Here is a 25008-nt window from a genome sequence, read left to right as displayed (position 1 = left end):
AAGGTACAGCACCTGACCAAAAAAAAAGCTAGATACCAGGAATTGAGAGAATGCAATTTCTTCACACACTCCTGCGAAGATGGTCATTGATTTGTAGACATGTCTCATTGAAGAGACCTACATTTGCATTTGTGGAGATTGACAATATGTTGTTGATAAGATGCTTAGATCGGAGTCATATGTTACCTCAGCCGAGAGAGCATTAAAATGCAGGAGTTCCAGAACATCTCCGGATTCAGTCGGAAAGGCGTCAACCTGATCTCCTCTCTGGCGGCCGATCACTGTAATCTTAAACAAAAAGTAATGGGATTTTTTTTTTTTTTAAGTAGACCATACCATACAATTATTAAAGAATAATTTTTGGTGTTCTGACATTACCACGTCAGCTGGTCCTAGAGGCGATTCACTGTCACTCAAGCCGGCATAGTGGAAGGAAACCCGCAAATCTCCAACCTGTAAATTAAAAAGGATGGAAAGACAGAAATTAAAGAAAGGAGCCACCAGAGATAAATCCTACCTTCTACCGAACCCCAGACTTCTTCCTACATGGAACAAGGAAGCCCTTTGTTAAATTAAGGAACACAGCAAGCACTTACTGGATGCCCAGGTTTTTTCACTTAGGGTTACTGCATTCTTACTTTCACTAATGCCAGTCAAGATACAAAAGGCTCTCCCCTGGAATTCTAATGTTTTCAGAATGGAAACACCAAGATCAATTAAAGTAAGATACTGTATGCCCTTTTATACAAAATGAACCAAGAGGGAGCTTAGATTCCGTATTCAGAGTGCTCAAATGAAGGTATGTTTATGCCCAGTCCCCTCCAGTTCCAATAACTCTGCAGTCCTTCCACTTAACATAGACAAAAGCGGAAAGTTCAAACCTTCACAGGTAATGAAATCAACCACATCTTTCACAAGCTTCTATCCTAATTCATATGTATTCCATGCTCCCGTCACTTCTCAGTTAAATATTGGAGTATTTAAGGTAATCTTTATCGGCCTCAGAAGGATGAATAGATAAGTTGACATGCCAGGATTTGACGGTTACCCACAAATCTTTACATTGAGTGCACCGTCAACTGAAATTGGCTTAATAGTGAGTATCTCAGGGACTGGGATAAAAAATGCAAGACTCAGACTTCAGTACCAACCATCTTTAGGCTTTTTGGTATCTTGTGACTTACTTCAGGGCTACGTGGGTTTGAGCTGTGGTAAAAGAAATCCCCGTCTATGGTGGCGTAGGAATTAGGAGCCTGCATTTTGCCCAGGCTCAACAGTTTGAAGTTGTCAATCTTGTCAATGAGACCTGAAAAAATGAAATCAAAGTTAAAAAGGAAATAGAGCGAGGGCAGTGGTTCATCATTAAAAAGCTCTTGCTTATTCTGGGACAGACTTGCTTTACTTCAGACGTTTTGAGTTTCTAATGGCTCTGTATCATGGCATAGTTCATAAAAGTAGTGTGAGAAGATATATACCTTAAGACTGTGTAAATTATACAATTGTGAAGATTAAGAGCCTATTCTGGCTCCAACACAATAATACTCCTCCGACGTTCCCGATGGAGCATGGGCCGTCATAGATTAGCCAACCGACCGCCCACCCAATTTAGAGTGGGCAGCCTTACGGCTTATTTTTGCTGTCAGTCACCGCCTTGGACAAAAATTATTATAATAATCAGTCCCCCCTACAATATAGGAGAAAACATTAATGATGTGGGGGGTCATTAGTTTGTAATTTTCCAAAACCAAACTTTGACCGAGATGACGGTTTCTGCCAGTGTTGAGAGCTGTCAGAGTGGGCTGGTGGACTACTCCGATTTGGCAGGTGGACGTCTCTCGCAGTGGTGTGGGCAATGTCCTCTTTCATCGCTACGAAGTACTCTCTGTGTGCCAAAATTTAATTCAGCCCTATAGACTGAAAACGATTTATGGTATTTTAAGTCACCTTAATATCTTTTTAACAGTTGTAAACACGTTTTTAAATAACATGCCCATATGACCCCAAATAATGCACATCTGTTTAAAATATATAACATTTAAGACAATTCTTTAATAAATGTAGAATTGTTTTTTTAAATATTTTATGTAATGATATTTTAGAAGGTTCTGCAGCAAGACTACACTCACTTTATTTGGTGGTGGAGCAGAAATTTAAATATACGAATCCGAGGATTTCTCCTTGAAGTAATCCTGGTTATTGTGTTTGGCCATATTAGTTTACTTGGATTTTTGAGCAATTTTGGATCAGCAAAGATACGGCTTCCCAAGGAATCTTACCATAAGGTAAAATTAGGTTTTCTTTTAAGGGTTCAGTATTGTGATTCACTGCAAAAACCACATTCCGGAAAGTGATCCACCATGGGGTTCCAGTGATTTAGGTTAGGTTTTTGTTTTAAATAGTTTATTCTTTTGTATATGATATGTTATTGCGAAAAAACATTTTAGTTGTATCGCAGATTGCCAGCGGAGCACGCCTAATATCATATAATGTACCAATACTCCAGTAAAGCGATCACTCAGGGGGGCAAATTCACCAGCAGAAGATTTGTTTTCAGTTACGTATTTCACCTGACACAGCAGGCTTGCTCACCCATTATATATATATATATATATATATAATGTTATATATATATATATATATATATATATATATATATATATAATGTTGATGAGGCTCCACGAAGGTAATTTTGCCCAAATTAGATGGGGTACACAGGGCGAGAAAACAAACAAAATCCCGGTGGATAGAGGGGTCCGTCAGGGATGTGTTCTTGCTCCCACCCTCTTTTCTCTATATGTCAACGGTGTGGTCGAGCATCTGTTCAAAGATCCCTCCGATGAACCATCCCTGGCGGGCGAGCGTGTCCCCACTCTCCTTTTTGCGGATGACACGCTCTTGTTATCCAAATCCCCAATGGGCCTTCAGAAGCTCCTTAACAATTTTCAGACCTTTTGCTTGGAGCGGGGATTGGTCATTAATACTGACAAAACCAAATACTTGGTGATGAATCCCCCCAAAAAACTTGCCCGACCCCCTGTCCTGAACTCAGTACCCTTAGGTAGGGAGAGGGTATTTGATTATTTAGGAATACGCATCTCACAAACAATGCAATGGACCCCCCATTTAACCAAAATGCTTCTAAACCATAAGAGGGTGACAGGGGCCCTACTAAAGGAACAACGTCTCTGCACAATAAGACCGATAGCCCCGGTTGTAGACATTTATAAGGCAAGAGGAGTTAGTTCTGCTCTTTATGGAGCAGAACTATGGGGTACCCACAATATAGATGAACTTTCAAAGTCGGAAAACAAATTTTGCAGATCATTGATGTTGCTCCCCCAGGGCACGCCAACTCTACCGTTGATGCTTGATTTAGGCTGTCGTTCTATAGCTGATCTTGCAAAACTCCGGCCGTTGCTTTTATGGGCCCGGTTGTGGCGAGTCCCAGAACTCGCCAAATACGCTAAAGGGATGTCCGAAATAATGGCATCACCGGGATGGCATAAAATAAAGTGGTTGAGAGATGTAAAAGCTTTACTTATCGCTCTTGGACTAAGTGAAGCATGGGATAATAGATCATCTCCACCAAAGGCAACTCTAAAGACTTTATATTGGAATTGGGTTATGTCCCGAACATATGTTGACCAGTCTTTGGGAAAACTCACGGAGGACTTCTTGAAGTTCAAGGACTTACCCATTCGGGAACTCTATCTGGACATTATTGAAAAACCGTTCGATAGAGCTCTCTATTTCAAGTTTAGAGTTGGGACTCTCCCACTAAGAGCGTTTACAGCACGATGGAAATTTCCGGCACAGACAACTGCCTTTTGCCCTTTTTGTATAACTAGCACCGAGACCCTAGCGCACTTTTTGTTCCAATGCCCGGAGTATGTAAAACCCAGGAAAAAGTGGCTCAAAGCACTGTGTCGGCTTTTAGGCACTAGGTCACACATTGAGGCCTTGCGTATCTTAACGTCAGATTCACGCCCACTTTATGTCTGTGGTTTATCTAAATTTCTATCATGGGCCTGGTATCTACGTAGCAAAAGGCTTAAATTTAATGTTTAATTCCTTTTTATTGTTAAATTGTATTAATTGCTTTTAACCTGTGTAGAATGTATTTATTTCTTCGCTGAAAACTTATGAAATCTAGTGGTTCTTGTAAATGCTTTTTTAAAATGGAAAAATTTATTTATATTCAGCTTTTATGATATGTTTTTATCGAAATAAAGCCTTTTTGACTTGATATATATATATATATATATATATATATATAGATATAGATATATATATGTTGTTTTTCTTTTACTGTTACATCTTAAGTTTAGAAACGGTCTTTTTTAATCCCCATTACCTATTTTTAGATGCAACCTTAATACAAGGAACCAATTAGTGACCATACAATCTAACGTTCAGAGCGAAGCATGTATAAAATGCATATACAAACATAAATACACAAATGAGTGACAACAGAGGGCAATTTATAAACAACTCTAGACCCAAAGTACATCACCGGTTTAGGTGCACAGATAAAGAAGGCCCTGCCAGTATTATGACAAAAGAACACAGTACCCATATACCTAGGTCCTGTTAAGAATGTTCCAAGCTCGCTGAATGTAGAGGTAGAACGGGTGAATTCAATGAGGGTTTAATGTAACCTACCCAAAAATAATCAACCTTGCGGGTTAAAAGAGCAAAAAGACTAGTGCACTAAATACATCCATAATACAGCGATTCTTTGTCTCTAAAATAGTGTGGAATGGGGATTAGCTTCTAGCATCTATGCAAACTCACCCTTAGAAAGATGGAACCTTCCAATTTGGACATCTGATGCTACAGCAGTAAGAGACTCAACAGCCATTGCACTGCACAAGAAAGGAGAAGTGCGAATTAGTATTTGTTTACCTTTGGTTACTTTACATCTGCAAAAGGCATTCACACACCAGAGCTCTTTAATACATTTACTTTTAGAGAGTGTGCTTTGTGAATCGTGGACTAAAGCTAAACATCAGGTCTGTCAATCCCAGGGGGCTGGAATCTCTACCAGATGTGCAGGCTAAACAGTATCTTAATCATTTCAATTTACATCTGTTGCCTATATATTTATCCTACGTGGATACCCTGAAAGCCAGGCATGGATCTTGTCCTCATGGACCTATAACGAGACCTCCACCAATGGTCCTGACTCTCTTACTGGGGCTCCAATAGCCACCCTCAAGGGCATGCTTGCAGGTTCCATATGCTGAGGCAACGACAGCGAGGTTACGCAAGAGCACCCCTAATGTTTTTTCGAAGAGTAACCTGGAGCCTGAGATTGCTCCTCCCCCCACCCCCAGGTGATGGTGTACATGGGACTTTCCATTTTCTCTTCTTGGAGTGCACACTGTCAGGGGCGCCATAGTATTGCTTCCTTGTATGGGGCTACTCAAATGAGGAAATAACCGCTTTGCATTGCACATGTGCCAACTTCGCGCATACTTGGAAAAACCAAAGAGGCTGAAAAAGATCTGCAGCCTTCAGTAACGCCAAAGCTCCAGAGAAAGCGAAAAGCAGGTTTAAATGGCCACTCCATTCGTGTAAATTTTGGTGATAAACTCAGCTCTTTAGCCATCCTCATTCTGTCACATTGTTTCTCAATGTAAAGGTTGTTAGAATTAGTTTAATATTTGTCCTTTACCTATTTATTGTATGTTTTTTACAGTGATTCTAGGCCTACCTATTCGGATATCATGACTTCTCGTTTTGCTTTTCTCTGGCACTCTGTTTTTCCCTTAAGGAATTTGGATGTCTCCATAATATTCTAAACTATCCATTTCTTATAGATGCCAATGAGAAGAGGATCACAGGTTGGTAGGCAATGGGTTTGGCTGCAGCCAATCAGATCACTGTGGTTATCTCACCACTCTGTGGACCATCCCTCCAGAGAAGTGAAAGTAGTCTGAACACAGGAACCTTTCAGTGTTTGGAGCACTAAATCTTCTCAAAAAGCTACTTTACAGACGGAGCACATATTGTCAAGTTTTTAAATCTAATTTGTCAAGTAAAAAGGGCACATTTGCCAGTTTTGCATTTTGGCAATAGATTGTGTCTACACCTAATAGCGAAAAGCAAAACCGCATCAAACACATGGCACTGCCCGCGCTATTTTACAGGCTGCTCGGTTATTTCCAGCAGACAGTAAAATGTAATTTTGGTGGCCCCACAAGGATACTATACATCTGTCTGAGCCACTAGTCTCCTCCTTGAGTTTCTTAAATTGTTGACCCTGGACTAGGACTTTATTGTGGAAAGGATGCGGAATAAGGTGGGATTCAGAGAGGGGACTAGACGATCATGCAAACCGGATGATCCTGCAAACAGAGTGGGGGAAAATAAAATATAGCATATGTCAGTTCCTGTCATGCGCAGGACCTAACACTATGCTTTCTACAGCAGCCGCATTGATCAATACCAGGGCCTAGAAGAGAGAAGAGACTCCGCTTGAGCACTACCACAACAGCTAACTTAATATCTTAATTGGGTATCAACTCGCTCGCTGACGCATACTTTCTAACTTTGTTTGATAATGAACTTTAATATTGAATCAATACCTGCGTAACTTTTTGGATAGTTTACGTATCGTGCTGTGCGAATACTTAAGTGAACACTGAATGGATAGTACATAGAAGATAACACTCAATCCCTTTATTCAATTTTTAATCCTGGGTTGTGGGAGCCTGTTACACACATGCTTTTCACTACATTCAGTTGTGAGCAACGTTAGACTGACTCCATTTATGCATATTTACACATTCATACAGACCTATTAAAAAGGGTAAAAGGCTAGAGACGAACACAAGGTATCTTTTTACAAAATAACAATACACAGCTTGATTTTTTTTTTAAACAGGAAATGTATTTGCTTTCAACCAGATAATCTCTCAATTACTATTGAATTTGCGGTTCTATGCAACACACTTTAGCAGCTTAAACGTCATCTAAGCATCATTTAAAACCTGTAATCTACGTCTTACAGACAACTTTAATATGTTCGACTTTAGTAGTAAATTGTCTTTCTAAGCTGATGCTAGACAAGTTGAAAAGGTTTCAGATACTGGCACCTTACTCAGATCAGCTACTGACTGGGAGTATATCCTGATCTAAGATGAATATGTGTGTTGCCATATAATTTCCCCATTCCGCATGGAGCCCAACAGAGAGATGCCCTCACATCTTAAAGTATAGATTCAAAACTTTTGAGGCCAAAGCACAGGCATGGAGATGGCATCCTCTTACCTTGGGTTCTGATGTGCAATCTCCCGATCGAAGTGCCTGCTGCTCACAACTTCAGATCTCCACTCGGTATCTGAAAATATTGCAGAAGGCAACAATTAAAAATTAAGAAAAGGAGGAAAGCGAACATCCAAAGTAGATATCAGCAGAACACAGATTTCTTAATGACAAAGTGTCTTAAATTGTCAGAGTTCAATTCTGAGTGATATTCTTATTGACTCAAAACATAGAATTCAAAGTAAGATTTGTTGTGCCTCATAAATAAACCAAATTCATTGGAAGTGTACCTGGAATAAAATTGAATTACAAAACAAGTATTTGTGTCCTATCCTCAAGGATATACATTTATTTCAAGAGGAAACGCTTCACATTTACCTAAACTGCTGTATTGATACAGTTCAACTCATTCACTGTGGGTGAGATAAAATATTCAACCAGACTTGCAGTGTCTTGTTCTCATGTACAGTGGAGGACATTGAGGTCTAAGAGAAACGCTTCTCACAGCAAGCAAGAAACACAAAATAACCAGGAAAAGATGCTGGGAAGAGAGACTGACAGGAAACAGCAGTATATACCACAGCCTGGGGTTTAAATGTAAGGGTGGAAGCACCAATCTTGACCTCTCTAATATGCATGTGGCATGTGTCTTCTATGCTGCCAAGGTGACGCCATGCCATAGGATTCAGGTCTCTTCCAACTACCAAAGAGGTTGAAACATTTTCTAGGACTCTTCTCCAAACATGCCCCAAGAGAGGGTTGTCTAGGCCCTCTGGCGCTAAGGTCTGAAATTATTATAGTAACATGAGACAGAGAAGTCAGTGGAATGCAAACTCCAGCAACCCACTGAGCATTACAGGAGTATGGTGAGTACTGGTAACATCAGCCCTATGAGACTCACAGGAATAGTTAGTGGAACCCAAATCCTCTTCAATTATGAACAGACACTCTCAGGAACACTAGGAATATATTTTCAAGATTTATTAAAATTAAAATCTATCCTAGTACACAAAATATGAATTAGCAGTTACTATAACAATGAACAAGCTATTTCACATTGATTTATTAAAAGCAGAACAACTGGCAATACAAATATTACAGAATTTTAAAGTTTTTCTACGTTGATAACCACAACTCTTCCCTTCCCAAGGCTAACTCAGCTGATCTTAGCACCAAAAAGGGCCTACTCTGGTTTCAGAAATGGTCTACACCGGCATATCTTTTCCTACAGCAGAAGCAGTGTTCAAAGCTGCTATACTCATCTCTGCACTCCAGTGACTTTGATGAGCCTTTTCCATAGCCTTCAATGAAGAAAGGCGTTTAAAGCTACTGCATGACCCGCAGCCTGAAGTCCCTGGATCGAAGATACGCTCTATCTAATAATGCTTCGTTTCAGTTTATATACTGTATGTGAACATTGGATATGTTTTAAATAAACATTCAATAAAAAGCCATTCCAGCCTTTCAACTACTTCTATTCTGTGAAACATTTTTTTAAGGTTGAAAAACAATAACTGAGAAGTTAAGATATCAAATTATATGAAAGTTTTTTGAATGCTTAGGAATATCAAGCCAATCTAAAAACAATATATTCAAGCAAGCTGCAGTCTCACATTGCAGGGAATCAAATGCCTTAAAGACATTGGTAATTGTGAATTTCCATTTAGAACTTACATAAAAGATTAAAGTTCAGCATCAGACTGTAACCTTTTAAAATACTACTTATTAGTATATGCAACCATTATTTGCTCTTGGTAATGCAGCTTTCTCTGCCAAAGCAATTGCATAATTTTTCTTTGGTCACCGAGGATGATGGGACATCCGTCTATCTCTCACTGTGCCTAACAAAATATTTCAGTTAAATAGAATTCAATTCATAACATGGGATTCCTATATCGTAGCTACTGGAGTACACTTCTGAAATGGTCACACATTTGGCAACACTTGTAGTAATTACACCATGAACTATGGAAACTCAAAGGGCTATTGTGTAAGCAGCTGCCATTTCGGTAACAGTTCGCTATTATCACATTTTATACAGAAGTACTTACTATATGAATATCTTGTTTCTTTTTTCATTTCTCCATTTTCTTCATACTCCCTACAATAAAGTATTTAGGTTAACAATGTTAAAAAGGGAAACATGAACATTTTACTAGTAACTTTGTATATTTGTTTTAAACAATTTTTGCCTCTAAAGCAGCAATATCGTCTGCCAGATTACCACATGTTGTACATTAGAAACCGGACATTTAATTTACGTCTCATATGTGAGAATTTGGGAGTATGACTGGTAATTGACATAATTTGGGGCAGGAAAATGAATCTATCAGATACCAGAAACAAGCCATATCATGCACACGGCGCTTCAGTCAACATGACGTCCTGCATTGCTGCCATCACTCAGGCCTTTACTTTCATTTTCACAGGGATCACAAATCAGGAGTAGAGAAGTATTATCTCCTCCATGGCCACCCATGGTGCTGCATCAGTACTGCATTGTAAAACGAGTCACTAATCATTGCAAAGCGGATATTCAAGAGCTAGGAGCAGTGAAAGACATGCAACCCTCAAATTTTCATCTGAATTGTCTAGTTGTAAGAAAAGTGCACAATATCAAACTTACGTAAACCGATTTTATGGTAAAAAGCTGTAACCACTATTATATCCAGAATTGTTTTTCCTAAGGCCTTTAAATTGTGTTCAGAGCCAATTTTAGCAATACAGCTGCGCACATAATCCAAGATAAAAAAAAAATTCTAGTGCTATAACAATACAGCTGCAACCATCTGCTCCTTATGTTTTTCTTTATTCATTCATATAAATGTTAGTGTCCTTTTCTCAACATCAAATCAAAGATAGATAACCGCTCAAATGACATGTCCTTCTTCCAAAAACAAGGCCTTTATCAAGACACTGGTTGTGTTCCTCTAATAAAACTAGGTTTGGGATGTCAATAAGTACTTAATTCTTGTAGTGATGTAGGGCCAGTAGAACGTTTTACGGGATCACCCAAAAAAATTTCCTGGAGCATATTGCTAATTGTTCTGACAATTGTTCTTAACAATTGGAGAGGCTGAACTAGGTTTGTAGGGAAGGAAAAATGGAAGCAAGAATTTCCCGTTTTTATAACAGGGCAGAATGTGCTCATCAAATGCATGTGTAATAATGATAGACCATAACTACTATTACCGGAGGAACACGAACAGCACCTCCGTTGTGCTCCTCCAATGGTTGTGGTCAAGTGTTTATGAAGGTAAATGGGACGGTTAAAAATGTGAATGATTTGGCTACAATGGCGTGTATGTTTTCTGTACTCCGCAACTTATCGCATAAAGGAATGTAGCATATTCAAATTAAAGTATTCACCAACTTCAAACTGGGAATACATTTTGTAAATCCTGAGATACTTATTGTCACCATGAATTTGTGAGGGAGACTGCAAAATGAGTTGTAATTCTTAATCTAACGGCAAACTAATTATTTATAGGATGACTTGGCAGGTTTTATTTAAATGGAGAAAGAGGCATGTCTAAAGATTTGGGGAATATGTACTCCCCAAAAGGAGAGAAGTAAATAGAGCAGGATTAAGCAGAGCGTTGAACTGTGTACTTCACTCGCTTGTTAAAATATACACTTAGTTGCGTTATAGCTTCTGAAGGCATGGATAATTATTATTAAAAATGTTCTGCAATGATAGCTGCATAAATAGCAAAGTAAATTAACCAGGCAAAGTGCAGTATTGGTTTACGGCTAAAAGTACCCCATCAGATTATACATTCAGGATGTTCACTTCTAGGTGTGTTCTAAGAGGGTTAGGTCGACTTAATCTCAGGCAAAATTAGAGACATCCCAGCTCCTGTTCATACCAAATAGCGCCTAGAGAGAAACGTAAAGGCTCTGCATGTCTCAACTTGCCACACATTTTAATGAGTCAGTGAACCCGCAGCACAACTACACGATAGAGCCTTCTTTAGGTTTTTGTAGTTGACAAGTTGCAACTGAGAGGTTAGTCGAAGCTGGATGGCTGGCATAAAAAGCTCCTCCGCTATTGATTTGAATTTCTTGATTAGTGTTAAAGACACAGACGGCCACGTCAATTCCTAATGAAATCCTTTGAGACAATCAAGTGCAGCACCACCCGTTACCTGATAAATGTAGAGTGGAAGTGAAAAAAGAAATTCCATCAATGCAGGCCTTAATCAAATAGATTAACAGCTACCAATATAGTGACTCTCACTCATGAGGTCAATCGATCAATGGATACTCTTGAAGGTCAAGTGTCAAATCCCATACAGTCAGACCATTTCCCCAAGCCCCATATTCATCTTCTATGGCATTTTCAGCAAAACGTACTTGTGTAAATCCTGCTCCGCCGCATGCCATTGGGCCTCAGGTTTGTCTCCCAAGCCATAGCTATGCATCTCTTCGCCTCCACCAATCCCTGCTGGCACCAACCCAAGCAAGTATAGTCTGGAGCTTTTCCGATAGTTATGACATCAAGTGGGTTACAGGGCAAAATTTCGGATGAATTAGTTGCTTTGACAGTAATGTTGTGAGACTAATTATCGGAGTCACTAATTTCGAGTTCCTGTTTTTTTCCCTTTTCTAATAGTGTTAGTTTTCCTTTTTAGTAGATGGTGGTATTTTGCCGTCTAACTTTTTTGCTGTTTATTTTTCCTCACCCTTTCTTATAAATCTATATATAATTCTTTATTTATGGGGGATAACCTATACCACCCTTTATATCAATTCTAAATTTTCTTTATTTACCAATTTATTCACATTTTGTTTTATTTTTAGTATGCCTTTTTACTTTTTAGGTCGAGCTTCCGAAACAACTACATTATCTGGTTGCAAAAGACCAGATCCTACAGTGGGTTTGAAAATAATGACAACCGATAGTAAGCAATGGGTGTGCTTCACTCATGTGCTTGCTTCCTATTTGATTACTTGCATTGTCTCTCTTGTGTCTGTACCTCCACTGAAGCGTAGACTCTTCACTTGCGTCCTTCTGCTGCTCACTTTTAGGAAACTAATTTTTCTTTTTGCCTAAGCACTCTAGGAGAGTGCATGTGTTTTCCAGCTGCCTAACTCTTGTGCTTCTCCCCACTATCCATACTCATGCTGCTCTCCCTCATCTGTGTGCTTCTGCCTTCCACGTGTTCAACACTGCTCTCCCCCGCTTTACATTGCTCTCTTTCACCCATGTACTTCTTCTGGCTTTGACAACGTTTGTTATCTATAACTTTCTACTGTCCAATAGACCTTTATGTACATTTGTATCTTAACGGTTTTCCTTACCTTTCTATCCTATTTTGCTCATCGTTTATTTAATTATCTTTCCTTTTCCGATGTTTTGTATCGATTTATTTACTTACCAAATTTCTTTCTTGGGATTTTTTTCCTGCAATTTTTGGGCCAAAAAAAGTCACCGTCAAGTGAACTCGCAAGACTCCAGGATGGGAGCTAACAAGCTGAGAGCCATGTAAGGTATGCACTTTGTTCACCAATAAAAAAAACTGTCACTGTCATTTTAAGAATAGCACAAGGTTCAGAGTTGGTGATGTTGGAGAGGGTAGGAAACATTAACTTTCAATCGCCCATGAAGAATGCAACATCTAATTAGAATGACTTGGACAAAGAACATTAGTGTAGGCTGTTGGCAAGGCATCCATCACAATTTCCACGTAGACGGGCTTTTCAGGTATCAATGCTCAAAACTTAAGTGGTGTCTGTCTCCTTCAGTAACAAACTACAAATGTGGGTAGAATTTAGAGGGCTTTCAGGGTCTCTTCCTAAGAAAGCAGTAAGGCATACAATGTCAGATCTTGCAGGCCAAGCAATGTCATTACTACTGACTAGATTCAGTTAATTCTATCTCAGGTTGTTGTCCTGTGAAACCTTTGCACCATAATGACATTTCTTGGCCATGCATCATTCAAGTACCCAAAAAATGCTGACACGGGACCTCAAACCCTCGTCAAGGTAAACCTCACCTGTTTGCAGGGCACAGGAATCTCATCCTAGCAGTCAGTTAAGAAACATCATGTAAAGTACTGCCCAGGCCACATATGGCTAGGCGATTGCTAGACAAACCACTCTCCACCCTGTAGTGGGCTCCTCTCCGAGTCAGATGCCTCAGTCCTCCCCCAGGAAACGAGTCACCCCTCAGCTAGCTTCATCACCCTTTCCCTCCCAAACCCACTTAAAGTGTCAGACTGAATGTAGCCTTTGTGGTGGAAGGCAGTCTCACACATGCAAGGACTCTTTGGCCTCACCTGCACTACGCTCAATGAGGCCAACCTCACTGGCAGAAGAGTATTGTGGTTGAAAGTCCCTGGGGTGTACGTAATTTCACAAATCCTCACTGGCACAGCAAATTTTCAGCCCAGGAGATCCAAGCCCACAGTCACTTTACAGGCGATCCATGCATTTTTTAAAGGGGTTGCTCACCAGCAGAGAAGGGATTCAAATTCAATTGTTCTTCTATTATGGAGACGACAACAGGTGTGGCAGGTGAATAATAGTCAGAGGCTAAAGTGCTTTTCCTCAGCAACTCATGTTGGGGCTTGTCTACTCGCCCTCCTTGTTAAATTTGTATATGACATGATTGTGGCCCCATGCTGCTCCCAAAGTGCCCAATGGTATTTTTGACGCGTGAGACGGAGATGTAAGCTCTTTTTGAGCAGTGAGAGACATGTGTGTGTGTGCAATGTTAGTGTTTACCCTAGAAGCTGGGATACCCTGTAGCACAATACGGGCCTTGAGGTAGCCGAGTAACACTCCTCCCCTCCATCGCTGGGCAGCCCATTCTGGTCAAGTTGTTGTGTATCTGGTCTGGATCAACAAAGTCTTCAAAGGACGATGGTAGCCTGTGACCTGAACCCCCAAGAAGACAATCCCTCCATTTACATGGCGTTCCCTCCTTACTCACTGCTGGGCCCTCTCTTCAAAGAAACTATAGCAGAAGCTATAGAAACATTTTTTGCTACTAGATTAGATTTAGATTTACAAGCTTTATTCGATTTATCAATAAATCATAAAAGCATACAAATACAATTTATGCAGACAATTTAAGAACCGTTTTCATATGAACAAAGTTACAAAAATGGATAAAACATTTCTCCAAAAGTTAAAATCTACAGCAGTCATTTGGATGAGGGGCCTCGTTTTACACTAATCAGTCAATATTAACATGTGTTAGTTAACTCATTGAGTTTCTAAATTTCATCACTGACATTAAGAAGCGAGAAACAGCAAAGATGACATCCACATCTTCTAAAAGCAAAAATTTTAAATATGCAGGTTTACATGTTCTTATCCCCCAGCGTTTAAGTAAGGGTAGAAGAAATAATTTCCTCGGGCTGGTATACAGATTACAAAAGAACATGATGTGAATGTTACTTTGTGTTGAATGGTCGTCGCATGGACATATTAATTTCAATGAGGCCCAGTCATTCTGTTTCGGCAAAGTGACCAAGCGGAAGAAAATCCCTAGGCGCAGCCTAGTTAAAAGCATGCGAGCATAGGGTGCTTTTTCAATCCCAAGGTAAGATTGTAGGCCTTCAGTAGGGGTGATTTGCTGATAGCTCAGGGTTGTGCCTTTAAGTTTCTCAGTGTCCCATCTAGCACTCTCTAAGTGTATAGATAATAGTTTTTTAAGGGCCGGTCTAGTCAAGGTTTGTAGGGTCTCTGGTTCGTCGTAAAATTCCGAGTGTCCAATGTTAGAAAACATCGTTTGTACGTATCGCAGCCACTTGACTTTTGCTACACCGTCCAAAGCCATGCAGTCTTTTATGAGATTTCTATTCAATTTGCACTCCTCTGTGGTCCAAATCTTATGCCAGAGCAAACAAGGTGATATTTTTATGATGTCGCTAAGGTATTTAACGCCGGTCTCAATGTGAGTCATAAAAGTCGACGTGGTTTTGGACACACCTAGTAAGTAACAGATGAAAATATTCTCGCAAATTTGTAATGAGGACACATTCTCGAAACCCCAGACCTGCGCCATATGTGGCCATAGCTATACACTTTGCCCGGTAGATCTGTAACATTTCTTGAATGGGTTTACCCCCAATTTTGGCTGCAAAGGTTCTTAAGGCACCTATGGCACGGCTAAAGGCGAGTTTCCTAGCTGACACTGCGTGTTTCCACCTTCCCCACCTGTCAAACATAATGCCCAAATAGCAAAAAGTGTCTGTGATGGCAATCTTTTGCTGATCTAAATATATTGAGCATGATGGTCTGTTGTTCTTTTGGGAGCAGGGCATGGAGAAAGTTTTGGAAATGTTCACCTTTAAATTTCTTTTACCCATGTAGGATGAAAATTCATTTACTGCTCTCTGCAAACCTACTTTTGTCCTAGACATAATTGCCGCGTCATCGGCATATAAAAGAATGGGTACAGGCCTACCATTAACAGCCGGATAATCGCTTGACAGAGTTATTAAGCTTTCAGCGATAGAGTTTATGTAAAATGTGAAAAGCAAGGGCGCAAGTATGCAGCCTTGTCTCACCCCTCTGTTTATGGCAAATTTTTGTGAACATTGCCCCTGGGTCCCAAATCTTACTCTGGCCCCCGCTTCTCTATATAGTTCTTTGATAAATGTGAGGATAGCTGAGTCCACCCCGATGTCTTCCAGTGTCGACCAGAGCATCGCATGGTCCACGCAATCGAATGCGGAGCTGAGGTCGACAAAGGTAACAAATAGGTCCCCTTTTTTGGCCTGCGTATATTTAGAGACTAATAGGGACAAGTTTAGGGATTGCTCCAATGTCCCTAGTCCCTTTCGGAACCCATATTGGAACTCCGAGATAACCTTCTTCTCTTCTTCCCAGTGTTGTATCCTCTTAAGGACAATCCTGCCAGCAACTTTCATGAGTCCGTCCAATAGCGATATTGGACGGTAACAAGCCGGGTCGTCCCTATTCCCTTTTTTAAATATGGGGACTACGATTGCGTCCGACCAGGTGGTAATAAAACCGCATTTATTTCCCATATTTAATACATTGGTTAACAAGGGAACCCAGAAGTCCGGTTCTGATTTATAGAGATCCACTGGGGTGTGGTCAGGGCCGGGGGCTTTACCTAAAGGACTTTCTCTAAGGGCATCTTCCACTTCTAGTGTGGTAAATACCAGTTCAATAGGGTAAGGAGGTGCTGGGGAGACAGTTAGGTGGTTATCCTGAATTATGCTATCTGGGGGTGAATTCACCTTGCATGGGTTTGAGGCATTACCCTGTGTGTTGTTGGCATAAAGATTACCATAATGTTCTAACCAGAGCTCAGCCGTTATAGCCACTTCTACAGAATTATCTCTGTCTTTTGAGTTATAAACAGATCTTATAACTTTCCAGAAGGCATTGCTGTCCTTATTCCTGGTGGCTTCCCCCAAAGCTTCCCAGGCCTCCTGCTTCAGTTTCGCCCTCCGCTGTTTAATTGCCAGCTTATAATCGTATCTCGCTTGACGAATTTGAACTCTATCTTTTGGGTCGGCAGACAAAGCTTTCTTTAAGATTTTCAGTGTAGATGTACATCTAGAGTCAAACCACCCACGAGTATGCCTCCCCTTGTCTTTGCAGTTCCTAGTCAGTGCATTTTTTAAATGGCGCTGAATGTTAGAAAAAGCAACCATGATGCTCTTTGGGTCAGTATCTTCCTCTAAGCAGGCAAGTATGTCCGTGGAGCAAGAGGATAGGAAGTTTTGAAAGAAGGATGTTGGGTTCATTTTCTCCCATTTAATTACATACCCATTGGTCTTAGATAGGGTAACCTCAAATGGATATAGAACCCTACTAGGTTCCTTTACTTTGCCCTCCATGAGATTTACCCCGAAGGTGATGGGATAATGATCGCTCATGGGGTCGTCCCCCGTTTCCCAGAAGGTTATAAAGTCAGGATAGGTGGGTGATATCAAGGCAAAATCGATTGTCGTTTTACAACCTCTTCCATTGTACGTTGGGGCAAAGGGAACCGGGGGGGAGCATGCCTGGTTAATAAAGGTGAGGTCAAAGGTAAATATGACATTGTTAAGAAGAGACCCCATGTTGGTGTGGGAGAAGTGCAGAGGACTGTCCTCCCCGAGATCTGACAGGCCGCACAAACCTAGCTCAGAAGACGGACAGACGGAGCAATTAAAGTCACCCACCCACAACATTATGTGATCCCCCGAACCTTGATCTCTCAGTTTGTGAATATGATGGATCATAATATTCAAATTTGATTCCACCTCACTAATTGGCAAATTATTATAAAAATTCACAAGAATCACCTTTTGCGAAGTACCCCATTTAAGTAGTATGATTTGGAAGTACTGGTTGGATTGGAAATCGCAAACTTTTACATCCCCTACGTTAGATATGTATGTGCACAAGCCCCCCTTGTTGCGACCCTGGGCTGATGGCACAGCTGGGGAATGGAAGGTTCGGTAGCCCAACATGTGCACTTCCTCTATAAGCCAGGTTTCTTGTAGGCATAGGATGCCATACTTCTGCACAATCTCCAGCCAAGGTTTGTGGGTGATCTTACTACCGAGGCCTGCAACATTCCAAGAAAGGAGAGAGTGCATTGGGTTTCTAATTTCCTGTGGATGATGCCCTGCATTCCCCGTTGTGCCTATCCGAACTTGCAGGTGTGCAAGGTCTGCCTGTGGTTTGACCTGTGCAGTAAGAGGGTGCTGTTCAGGGGGGTTTAGGTCTATCCCAATGTGGCTTGGAACTTGGGGTATGGGCATTAATTTTTCACTCGGGACAGTTTCCGTTAGGGGATTTTGGGCATTGGTAAGGATTGGAGCGACACTAATTCCCAGTCAATCCACCTGATCCAGACATTCAAACCTGTTCATAGTGGGTGCTCCTTCCCACCAGTTGTTAAAGGGTTGCCAACCATCCCCATGTCCTTTCCATCTACGATTGTGGGCTATTGACCAAGCCCCAGGTGGCTCAACAGTCTGTTTTGGAGGATAGAAAAAGGTGAGGGGTCTGGTGACAATAGATTGGTCAGTATCCTGTGAATCCCATATAGTGATATGCTGGGCTGTGTGAGGGTCTGCAAATGAGACCACTATGCAGTCTCCAGGGATGGATTTATGGGTACGACCCACCCATGGCACTCTCCTAACCATTAGAACCCTAGTCCTAACAGTATTGGGGAGGAGCTGTCTATTGATGTTGAGCCAGTGAATCACCTTATTCTTTAGGGACCACTGGGTCTCCATAGAAAGCGGGTCAAGAGGTGGTACACCAGCCAGTATGACGACGTAGGGCCCGGCGTCAGGAGGAAGATCAATGTAGCCCCCACGAAAGTTCTGGCGGCCATGGTACTGGTTGGTTATGCGCGCAGTAGGGGGGATATTAGTCTTATTGGGCTTGTGGGCGGCCTTAGGGATAGGGTTGGGTAAGGTCTGGTTCTCGGAGCCTTTTGCCACTGGTATTGGGATTTTTGGTATTAGGGGAAAGGGAACGATTGGCTTAGAGCGAGGTTTGGGTATTGGGGTTGGCTTTGGTGGGGGTAGGGACAAGACCGGAGGTAGCATTTCAGGGGCAAGGGAACTAACGTTAGTTTCTGGAGCCGGGTGAATACCATCGTCATTCTCCTGAGGAGTACTCTCAGCTATATGAGGATAAGTTGCTTCCAGTTGTTTTAGGCTAAGGGTGGCCAGGGAGACTAAGGTCTTATCCATCTCGAGGAGATTATTCTCGATACGAGAGAGTCTGAGTTCCAGAGGTGAGAGTAATTGTTTTAATGTACCCCAGACTATCTTAAGAAAATCTTCGTCATCACCCCCCTTGTCTCTATCCCTCCCTGGCTCACTTTGCCCTCCCTCTTTGGGTTTCTCACCATATGTGGGGAGAGGCCCTTGAATAGGGTCAAGGACTACGTTAAGATTGCTGTGTTCCCTGTCCCCCCCTATTAGATGGTTAACCAAATTTGGCGCTTGTATGGTCTCCCCAGTGGTGGGTAGTGTTCGCCTATTATTAAAGAACTGCAACCTTGCAATTTTTTCTTTTTTGCGGGCATAAGCAGATCTTGCATTGTTTTTCTTTTTTTAGAGTTGGGCCATCTTTGTTTTTATTTTTTGCTACTGGGGGAGAAAGGTCAGGGGGGTCAGGGCTATCCGACAAGACAATGGCAGTTCCAGGTCCAGTGGGCGCGATTCCCTCGAAAGTTTTGGGGGGCACAGTAGTTAAGGTGGGTATGGACTCTAATGGAAGGGAAAGAGGTGGGGGAGCATGGTGAACATCGGCATGGATTATCAGTGGGGGAGGGCAAGAAGCATGTTGTGGAGATGCAGCAGACGCGATTTTCCCTAGGGAAGATTTTTTAGAGTTAGCAAAGATCTGGGAAAGCCTACGTGCCGTGTCAAGCTCAACTGACACCCTCTTCTGCATTTTAGTGATTTCAGCATCAATTGCTAGATTAGTCTTAACAAGGAAATCATCCAATGTCCCGCTGGGCTTACTCAGCCCCATTGCAGTTTTACTGCGACTGCCCCGTGTACTCATGATATATTTGAATTGCAGTACCCACAATGTACTTACTGGTGGAAAAGGGACGAGTCAGATAACAAGAACCAAGGGGGGTGGGCCAGGCCAGTCCTCTATGTCCTCGAACGGCCTCAAACGGCCCGCTCTTTGCCCGGTCTTCGCCCCGGCCCTTGCCCCGCGCGCGTCCCGCGTGCGCGTGGCTTTGGCAGATTATCAAGGGGAGTGACAGGAGGGGGCGGGAAGAGGACCAGCTGCGGCCGATCAGCGCCGCTCAGCAGGCTGGTCCTCGCAGTCCCGCCTCTGAGCTTGTGTGTTGTGAGGTGGTTGCAGTAGACGCGTTGGTGCTCCTATGCACAACAGGGGACCAAAAAAAACCAGGACCCTGACACAGTCTTGAGCCTGCGAGCGGCGCCCGCGGAGCGGGGGCCGCGAGGCGGTGAGTTAGCAGCAGGAAAAGAACAGGCAACCGGGACAGCACTCCCAACACAGCCAAAGGACGAACCCAAGCAGCACAGTCTCCGTAAGGTTTTAAACAGGTGGAGGGGGCGGGAAGAGGACCAGCTGCGGCCGATCAGCGCCGCTCAGCAGGCTGGTCCTCGCAGTCCCGCCTCTGAGCTTGTGTGTTGTGAGGTGGTTGCAGTAGACGCGTTGGTGCTCCTATGCACAACAGGGGACCAAAAAAAACCAGGACCCTGACACAGTCTTGAGCCTGCGAGCGGCGCCCGCGGAGCGGGGGCCGCGAGGCGGTGAGTTAGCAGCAGGAAAAGAACAGGCAACCGGGACAGCACTCCCAACACAGCCAAAGGACGAACCCAAGCAGCACAGTCTCCGTAAGGTTTTAAACAGGTGGAGGGGGCGGGAAGAGGACCAGCTGCGGCCGATCAGCGCCGCTCAGCAGGCTGGTCCTCGCAGTCCCGCCTCTGAGCTTGTGTGTTGCGAGGTGGTTGCAGTAGACGCGTTGGTGCTCCTATGCACAACAGGGGACCAAAAAAAACCAGGACCCTGACACAGTCTTGAGCCTGCGAGCGGCTCCCGCGGAGCGGGGGCCGCGAGGCGGTGAGTTAGCAGCAGGAAAAGAACAGGCAACCGGGACAGCACTCCCAACACAGCCAAAGGACGAACCCAAGCAGCACAGTCTCCGTAAGGTTTTAAACAGGTGGAGGGGGCGGGAAGAGGACCAGCTGCGGCCGATCAGCGCCGCTCAGCAGGCTGGTCCTCGCAGTCCCGGCTCTGAGCTTGTGTGTTGCGAGGTGGTTGCAGTAGACGCGTTGGTGCTCCTATGCACAACAGGGGACCAAAAAAAACCAGGACCCTGACACAGTCTTGAGCCTGCGAGCGGCTCCCGCGGAGCGGGGGCCGCGAGGCGGTGAGTTAGCAGCAGGAAAAGAACAGGCAACCGGGACAGCACTCCCAACACAGCCAAAGGACGAACCCAAGCAGCACAGTCTCCGTAAGGTTTTAAACAGGTGGAGGGGGCGGGAAGAGGACCAGCTGCGGCCGATCAGCGCCGCTCAGCAGGCTGGTCCTCGCAGTCCCGCCTCTGAGCTTGTGTGTTGCGAGGTGGTTGCAGTAGACGCGTTGGTGCTCCTATGCACAACAGGGGACCAAAAAAAAAAAAAAAACAGGACCCTGACACAGTCTTGAGCCTGCGAGCGGCGCCCGCGGAGCGGGGGCCGCGAGGCGGTGAGTTAGCAGCAGGAAAAGAACAGGCAACCGGGACAGCACTCCCAACACAGCCAAAGGACGAACTAATATTGGGTCCGTTAACAGTTTTCAGACGGTATGGGAGGCTTTCAAAGTATACATTAGGGGGGTGGCCATGGCTAAACACTCAGGGGTACTTCGCGACATTTGCCAGAGACTGTCGACTTTGGAGCGTAAACTGGGTGAAGTGGAGACTCGTCAGGCGTCCTGGGCAGGCGAGGAGACCACAGACGTAATGAAGAAATTATTGGAGGAGTATCGGGAGGCAGTGGACAGTGAAGTGAAACATCTTTTTTTTTCTTTTTTAAAAGCCTGTGACCTGCAGCAACAACACTGTGGAAATACTAAGTGCATGGCCTATGCCATCAATGGACACAATACATGTGTTGAATGATCATCCACTCTCACTGGTCTACTCCGCCAGAGGAAAGGGAAAGCTCAGTAGCAGTCCCAATGAGCTAGAGGACGGTCTGAGAAACATACACCTTCACCGGTTGCATTGTGGGATACCTGCCACCATAATGGAACTGCAGATACAGAGAATACTTATGGGATGTTCTATACCTAGAAACTGTAACTGGAGAACGACACACAAATTCAATTAGCTGCCCCCAAAATGTAAAACACTGCATCAGCTCCAAGTGGCAGATCTAATCTCAAATGCCACCATTTGTGAACATAAGCCAGCAATGTGTGCCAAATGTGATGTTCACCTGTAACTTAAAGCAGAAGTCCTGCCCACCAGTCACAGAAGGAAGAGAACCATGGGCAGGAAGCTTGTATGCCATTAGTCGGAACCAAAAACTAATTGTTTTAGAAATGACCTGAAGTAGGAGGAGATATTACCCTCCATTCTAATAATCTACTGTAAATCAGCTCAAGAATACCAATGGCCATCTGTGTGAAGTCCTGCAGTGAGGACCACTGACAGTGCAAAGAACTGCATAAAACCAGTAGTTGTCAGCCTGCCTGAAACTAAGAGCAACATCCCAAAAGAAGCACTCTCAATGCTCCCCATCTCACGATCAGTGGTAGGATCATGAAGTGTCGAGACCCCGCTACCAGGAGTGAAGGAAGAGATCATGCAGCTTTCAGAACTACTGTTGCTGTGCCGTCTGCCTGAGGCGCTCTAACTCCACCTACAATCAACTTACCCTGTTTGTACCTTGTTAATTCGAAGTTTATTTTGTTTTTTTACTGTGAAACCGCATCCGTTTTTTTTTCTTTTGTACACAAAGTTTTAATTTAAAGAATAAGGTTATGTATTAAATGTAATAGGTTTTAAATAATTTCAAATATTTAACACTACTCATCTCTGAACTGGTAAAAGCCCTTTCAACCGGTGAACCCTAAAACCCCCTGGATACCTGTTAACTGCTCTGGTGAGATTCCTGTGCCCCGTCCCGGAAACCTAAATACCCCTCGCTACCTCTGAACGCTGCCCATACCTTAACACTCAACAGTCCTAATTACTAAGTAACTCTACCCAGAACTGAAACCTAATAACCTATTTCAAACCAAACCATTACCCACTCCTGACCCCTAAAAAAATGACTTTCATTTAATTAAAAAAAAATAAAAAATATATATATTTAAATTGACGTCTTAATCAATATTAAATATACATTAAAATGAGAAGAAATTTGAACTAGATTATAAATTAACTTTTAATTACTACACATTAATTACTTAAAATTAAATGTACATTCATTTTAAACGTATACCACATATACATTAAAAAAGGATATATGAATGTATAATGCATTCCATAAATTATTTTAAATTAAATATAAAATCTTGTGAAGTAAAGGTCCGACAATGAAACCGGAGTTGTAACGACTACCAGTGTAATGACTCCAGATTTAAGGCATACAAGGAAACCATAACATGGCCTGTAACCTCTACCTGTAACCGTTGACTTTATATCATACGCTCTTATCCCTGTACCTTTAATCTGATACACACCATACTCTTAAATCCTTCATCCCTTTCAACTTATTCTCAATCCTATATATTCTGTGAACAAACACTTTGAGAAGTGCTCCTTTTCCGAAGTATTTATTTTTTGAACTAATAATTGGAAAGGTTATTTTCAGAAGTGCTATGTTCAAAACTATGAGAACGTACTCTTCCCCTTTGCTGTGTATTTTACAACAGTGCATACCTTAAAATACATGTGTGCAAATGTCACATTACCTCGGATGCTGCACCCCCAACCTGCTGCTATTCCAAATACCCTGTGCACTTCACATGAGGAACACATCAAATGTTTGTCGCAGTGTTCGCTGCGGGACACCATTCTCTGAATCCGTGGCACCCGTAGGTTCCATGAAGAGGTTGGCAACTTACAGATGAGTAAATAGTTTTCACAGTGAAGTTCACAGGGGCCTTCTTTGATTGGCAACAGGGTAGCACATCTGTATGCACATGTATTTAATTGTTGGAGAGAGCCACTGATGAGATGTAAGTGTCTGTGAAAAGGCGTTGCTATAGGCAGTCTGGACTTCAGAGTAACAGCAAAAATGCGCGGTTCCTTCTGTGAAAGAAGTGAATTTAAGGAATGGGTGTATATGCTTAGTCAGAATTGAACACTGGGACTTGGGCATGCAATTTTTACATTTGCCTTTCTTGCATCTTCAGTGGTTTGCAGAGTCCCGAAAAAGAAGACAGCCATTTAATTGTTATCAAAGGAACACTGGGACAGTGGTCTTGGTGAGTTCATTAAAGCGTTACCTGGAGTTCAGCTTGTACAGAAGTTAAGTCTATTGAAGGTTTCTTTGTGCAATTTATTTAGGATGCATTTGAAACCTTCTCTTTCAATGAGGGCCAGGACTTCCTCCACCGAGGTTCCAGCTTCTGGTTGTATGGTTTTTGGAACTTCAGGTGGTCTTTGAAGTAGCCTAAACTTTAGAGACACATTACTAGCCTTAATGAGTCCAGCTACTGCTTCTAAAGGACATGGATAATTTCTGTATTTGCCAGAATTAAAGCAAAAGCAGAAACAATAACTTCAAAAGCTTTCATCACTTACTTGGAGTCTTCATACTCTATCCACTGATACATCTCCACCTGGCGCTTCAACTTCGCACACTCTATCGATATCCCATAATTTGGATCAACAAGGGGCTGTCCAAAGAAAACAGAAACGCGTCAGTAATCTCAAGGGCAGGGGAACAAATCTACCGCTTGAAACAGAATGGCTAGGTTGTTTTGCATCATACTCGAGTTTCTTTATACAGACATTCACATTGTGCATTAAACACATCTGTTTGCTATTTTGGATACGATGCCCAGGCCAAAGCAATGGGAGCTTCAACTTATTTTTTTTGTAAAAAAATAAATAAAAATCTAATAAGAAAAATAGGGCTGTTATTCGCAAATACCTATTGCTGCAGCCAGTGCAACCAATTGTTTTAAAATATGTAAGAAAAACTATAAATTTGGTGGTGTGCTATTTTCACAGGCTGGTGGCAAAGTTGGAGAAATTGTACTTTCCAATGTCTGTCTTAAGCTGACTAAGCACAACAGAAAGTAGCACTAATC

The 25008-nt window shown here is 42.5% G+C and overlaps 1 protein-coding gene across 1 annotated transcript in view; it reads right to left on the bottom strand.

Annotated features, from left to right (window-relative positions):
- Nucleotides 1-25008, bottom strand: part of TMEM43 (transmembrane protein 43) — a 63778-nt gene that overhangs the window by 6224 nt on the left and 32546 nt on the right. Inside the window, exons 4-10 of the mRNA XM_085624440.1 lie at nt 24497-24591; nt 9321-9370; nt 7276-7345; nt 4795-4865; nt 1185-1306; nt 379-453; nt 187-288 (exon numbers count right to left, since the gene is read on the bottom strand). Coding sequence (XP_085480566.1) covers nt 187-288; nt 379-453; nt 1185-1306; nt 4795-4865; nt 7276-7345; nt 9321-9370; nt 24497-24591 — 585 coding nt within the window. The remainder of the gene's footprint in view (nt 1-186; nt 289-378; nt 454-1184; nt 1307-4794; nt 4866-7275; nt 7346-9320; nt 9371-24496; nt 24592-25008) is intronic.

The sequence above is a fragment of the Triturus cristatus genome, chromosome 9, assembly GCF_964204655.1.
Source record: "Triturus cristatus chromosome 9, aTriCri1.1, whole genome shotgun sequence".
In the NCBI taxonomy this organism is placed as follows: Eukaryota; Metazoa; Chordata; class Amphibia; order Caudata; family Salamandridae; genus Triturus; species Triturus cristatus.
Note: the sequence above shows the minus strand (reverse complement) of the source record. Positions and strands in the feature narration are given on the sequence as shown.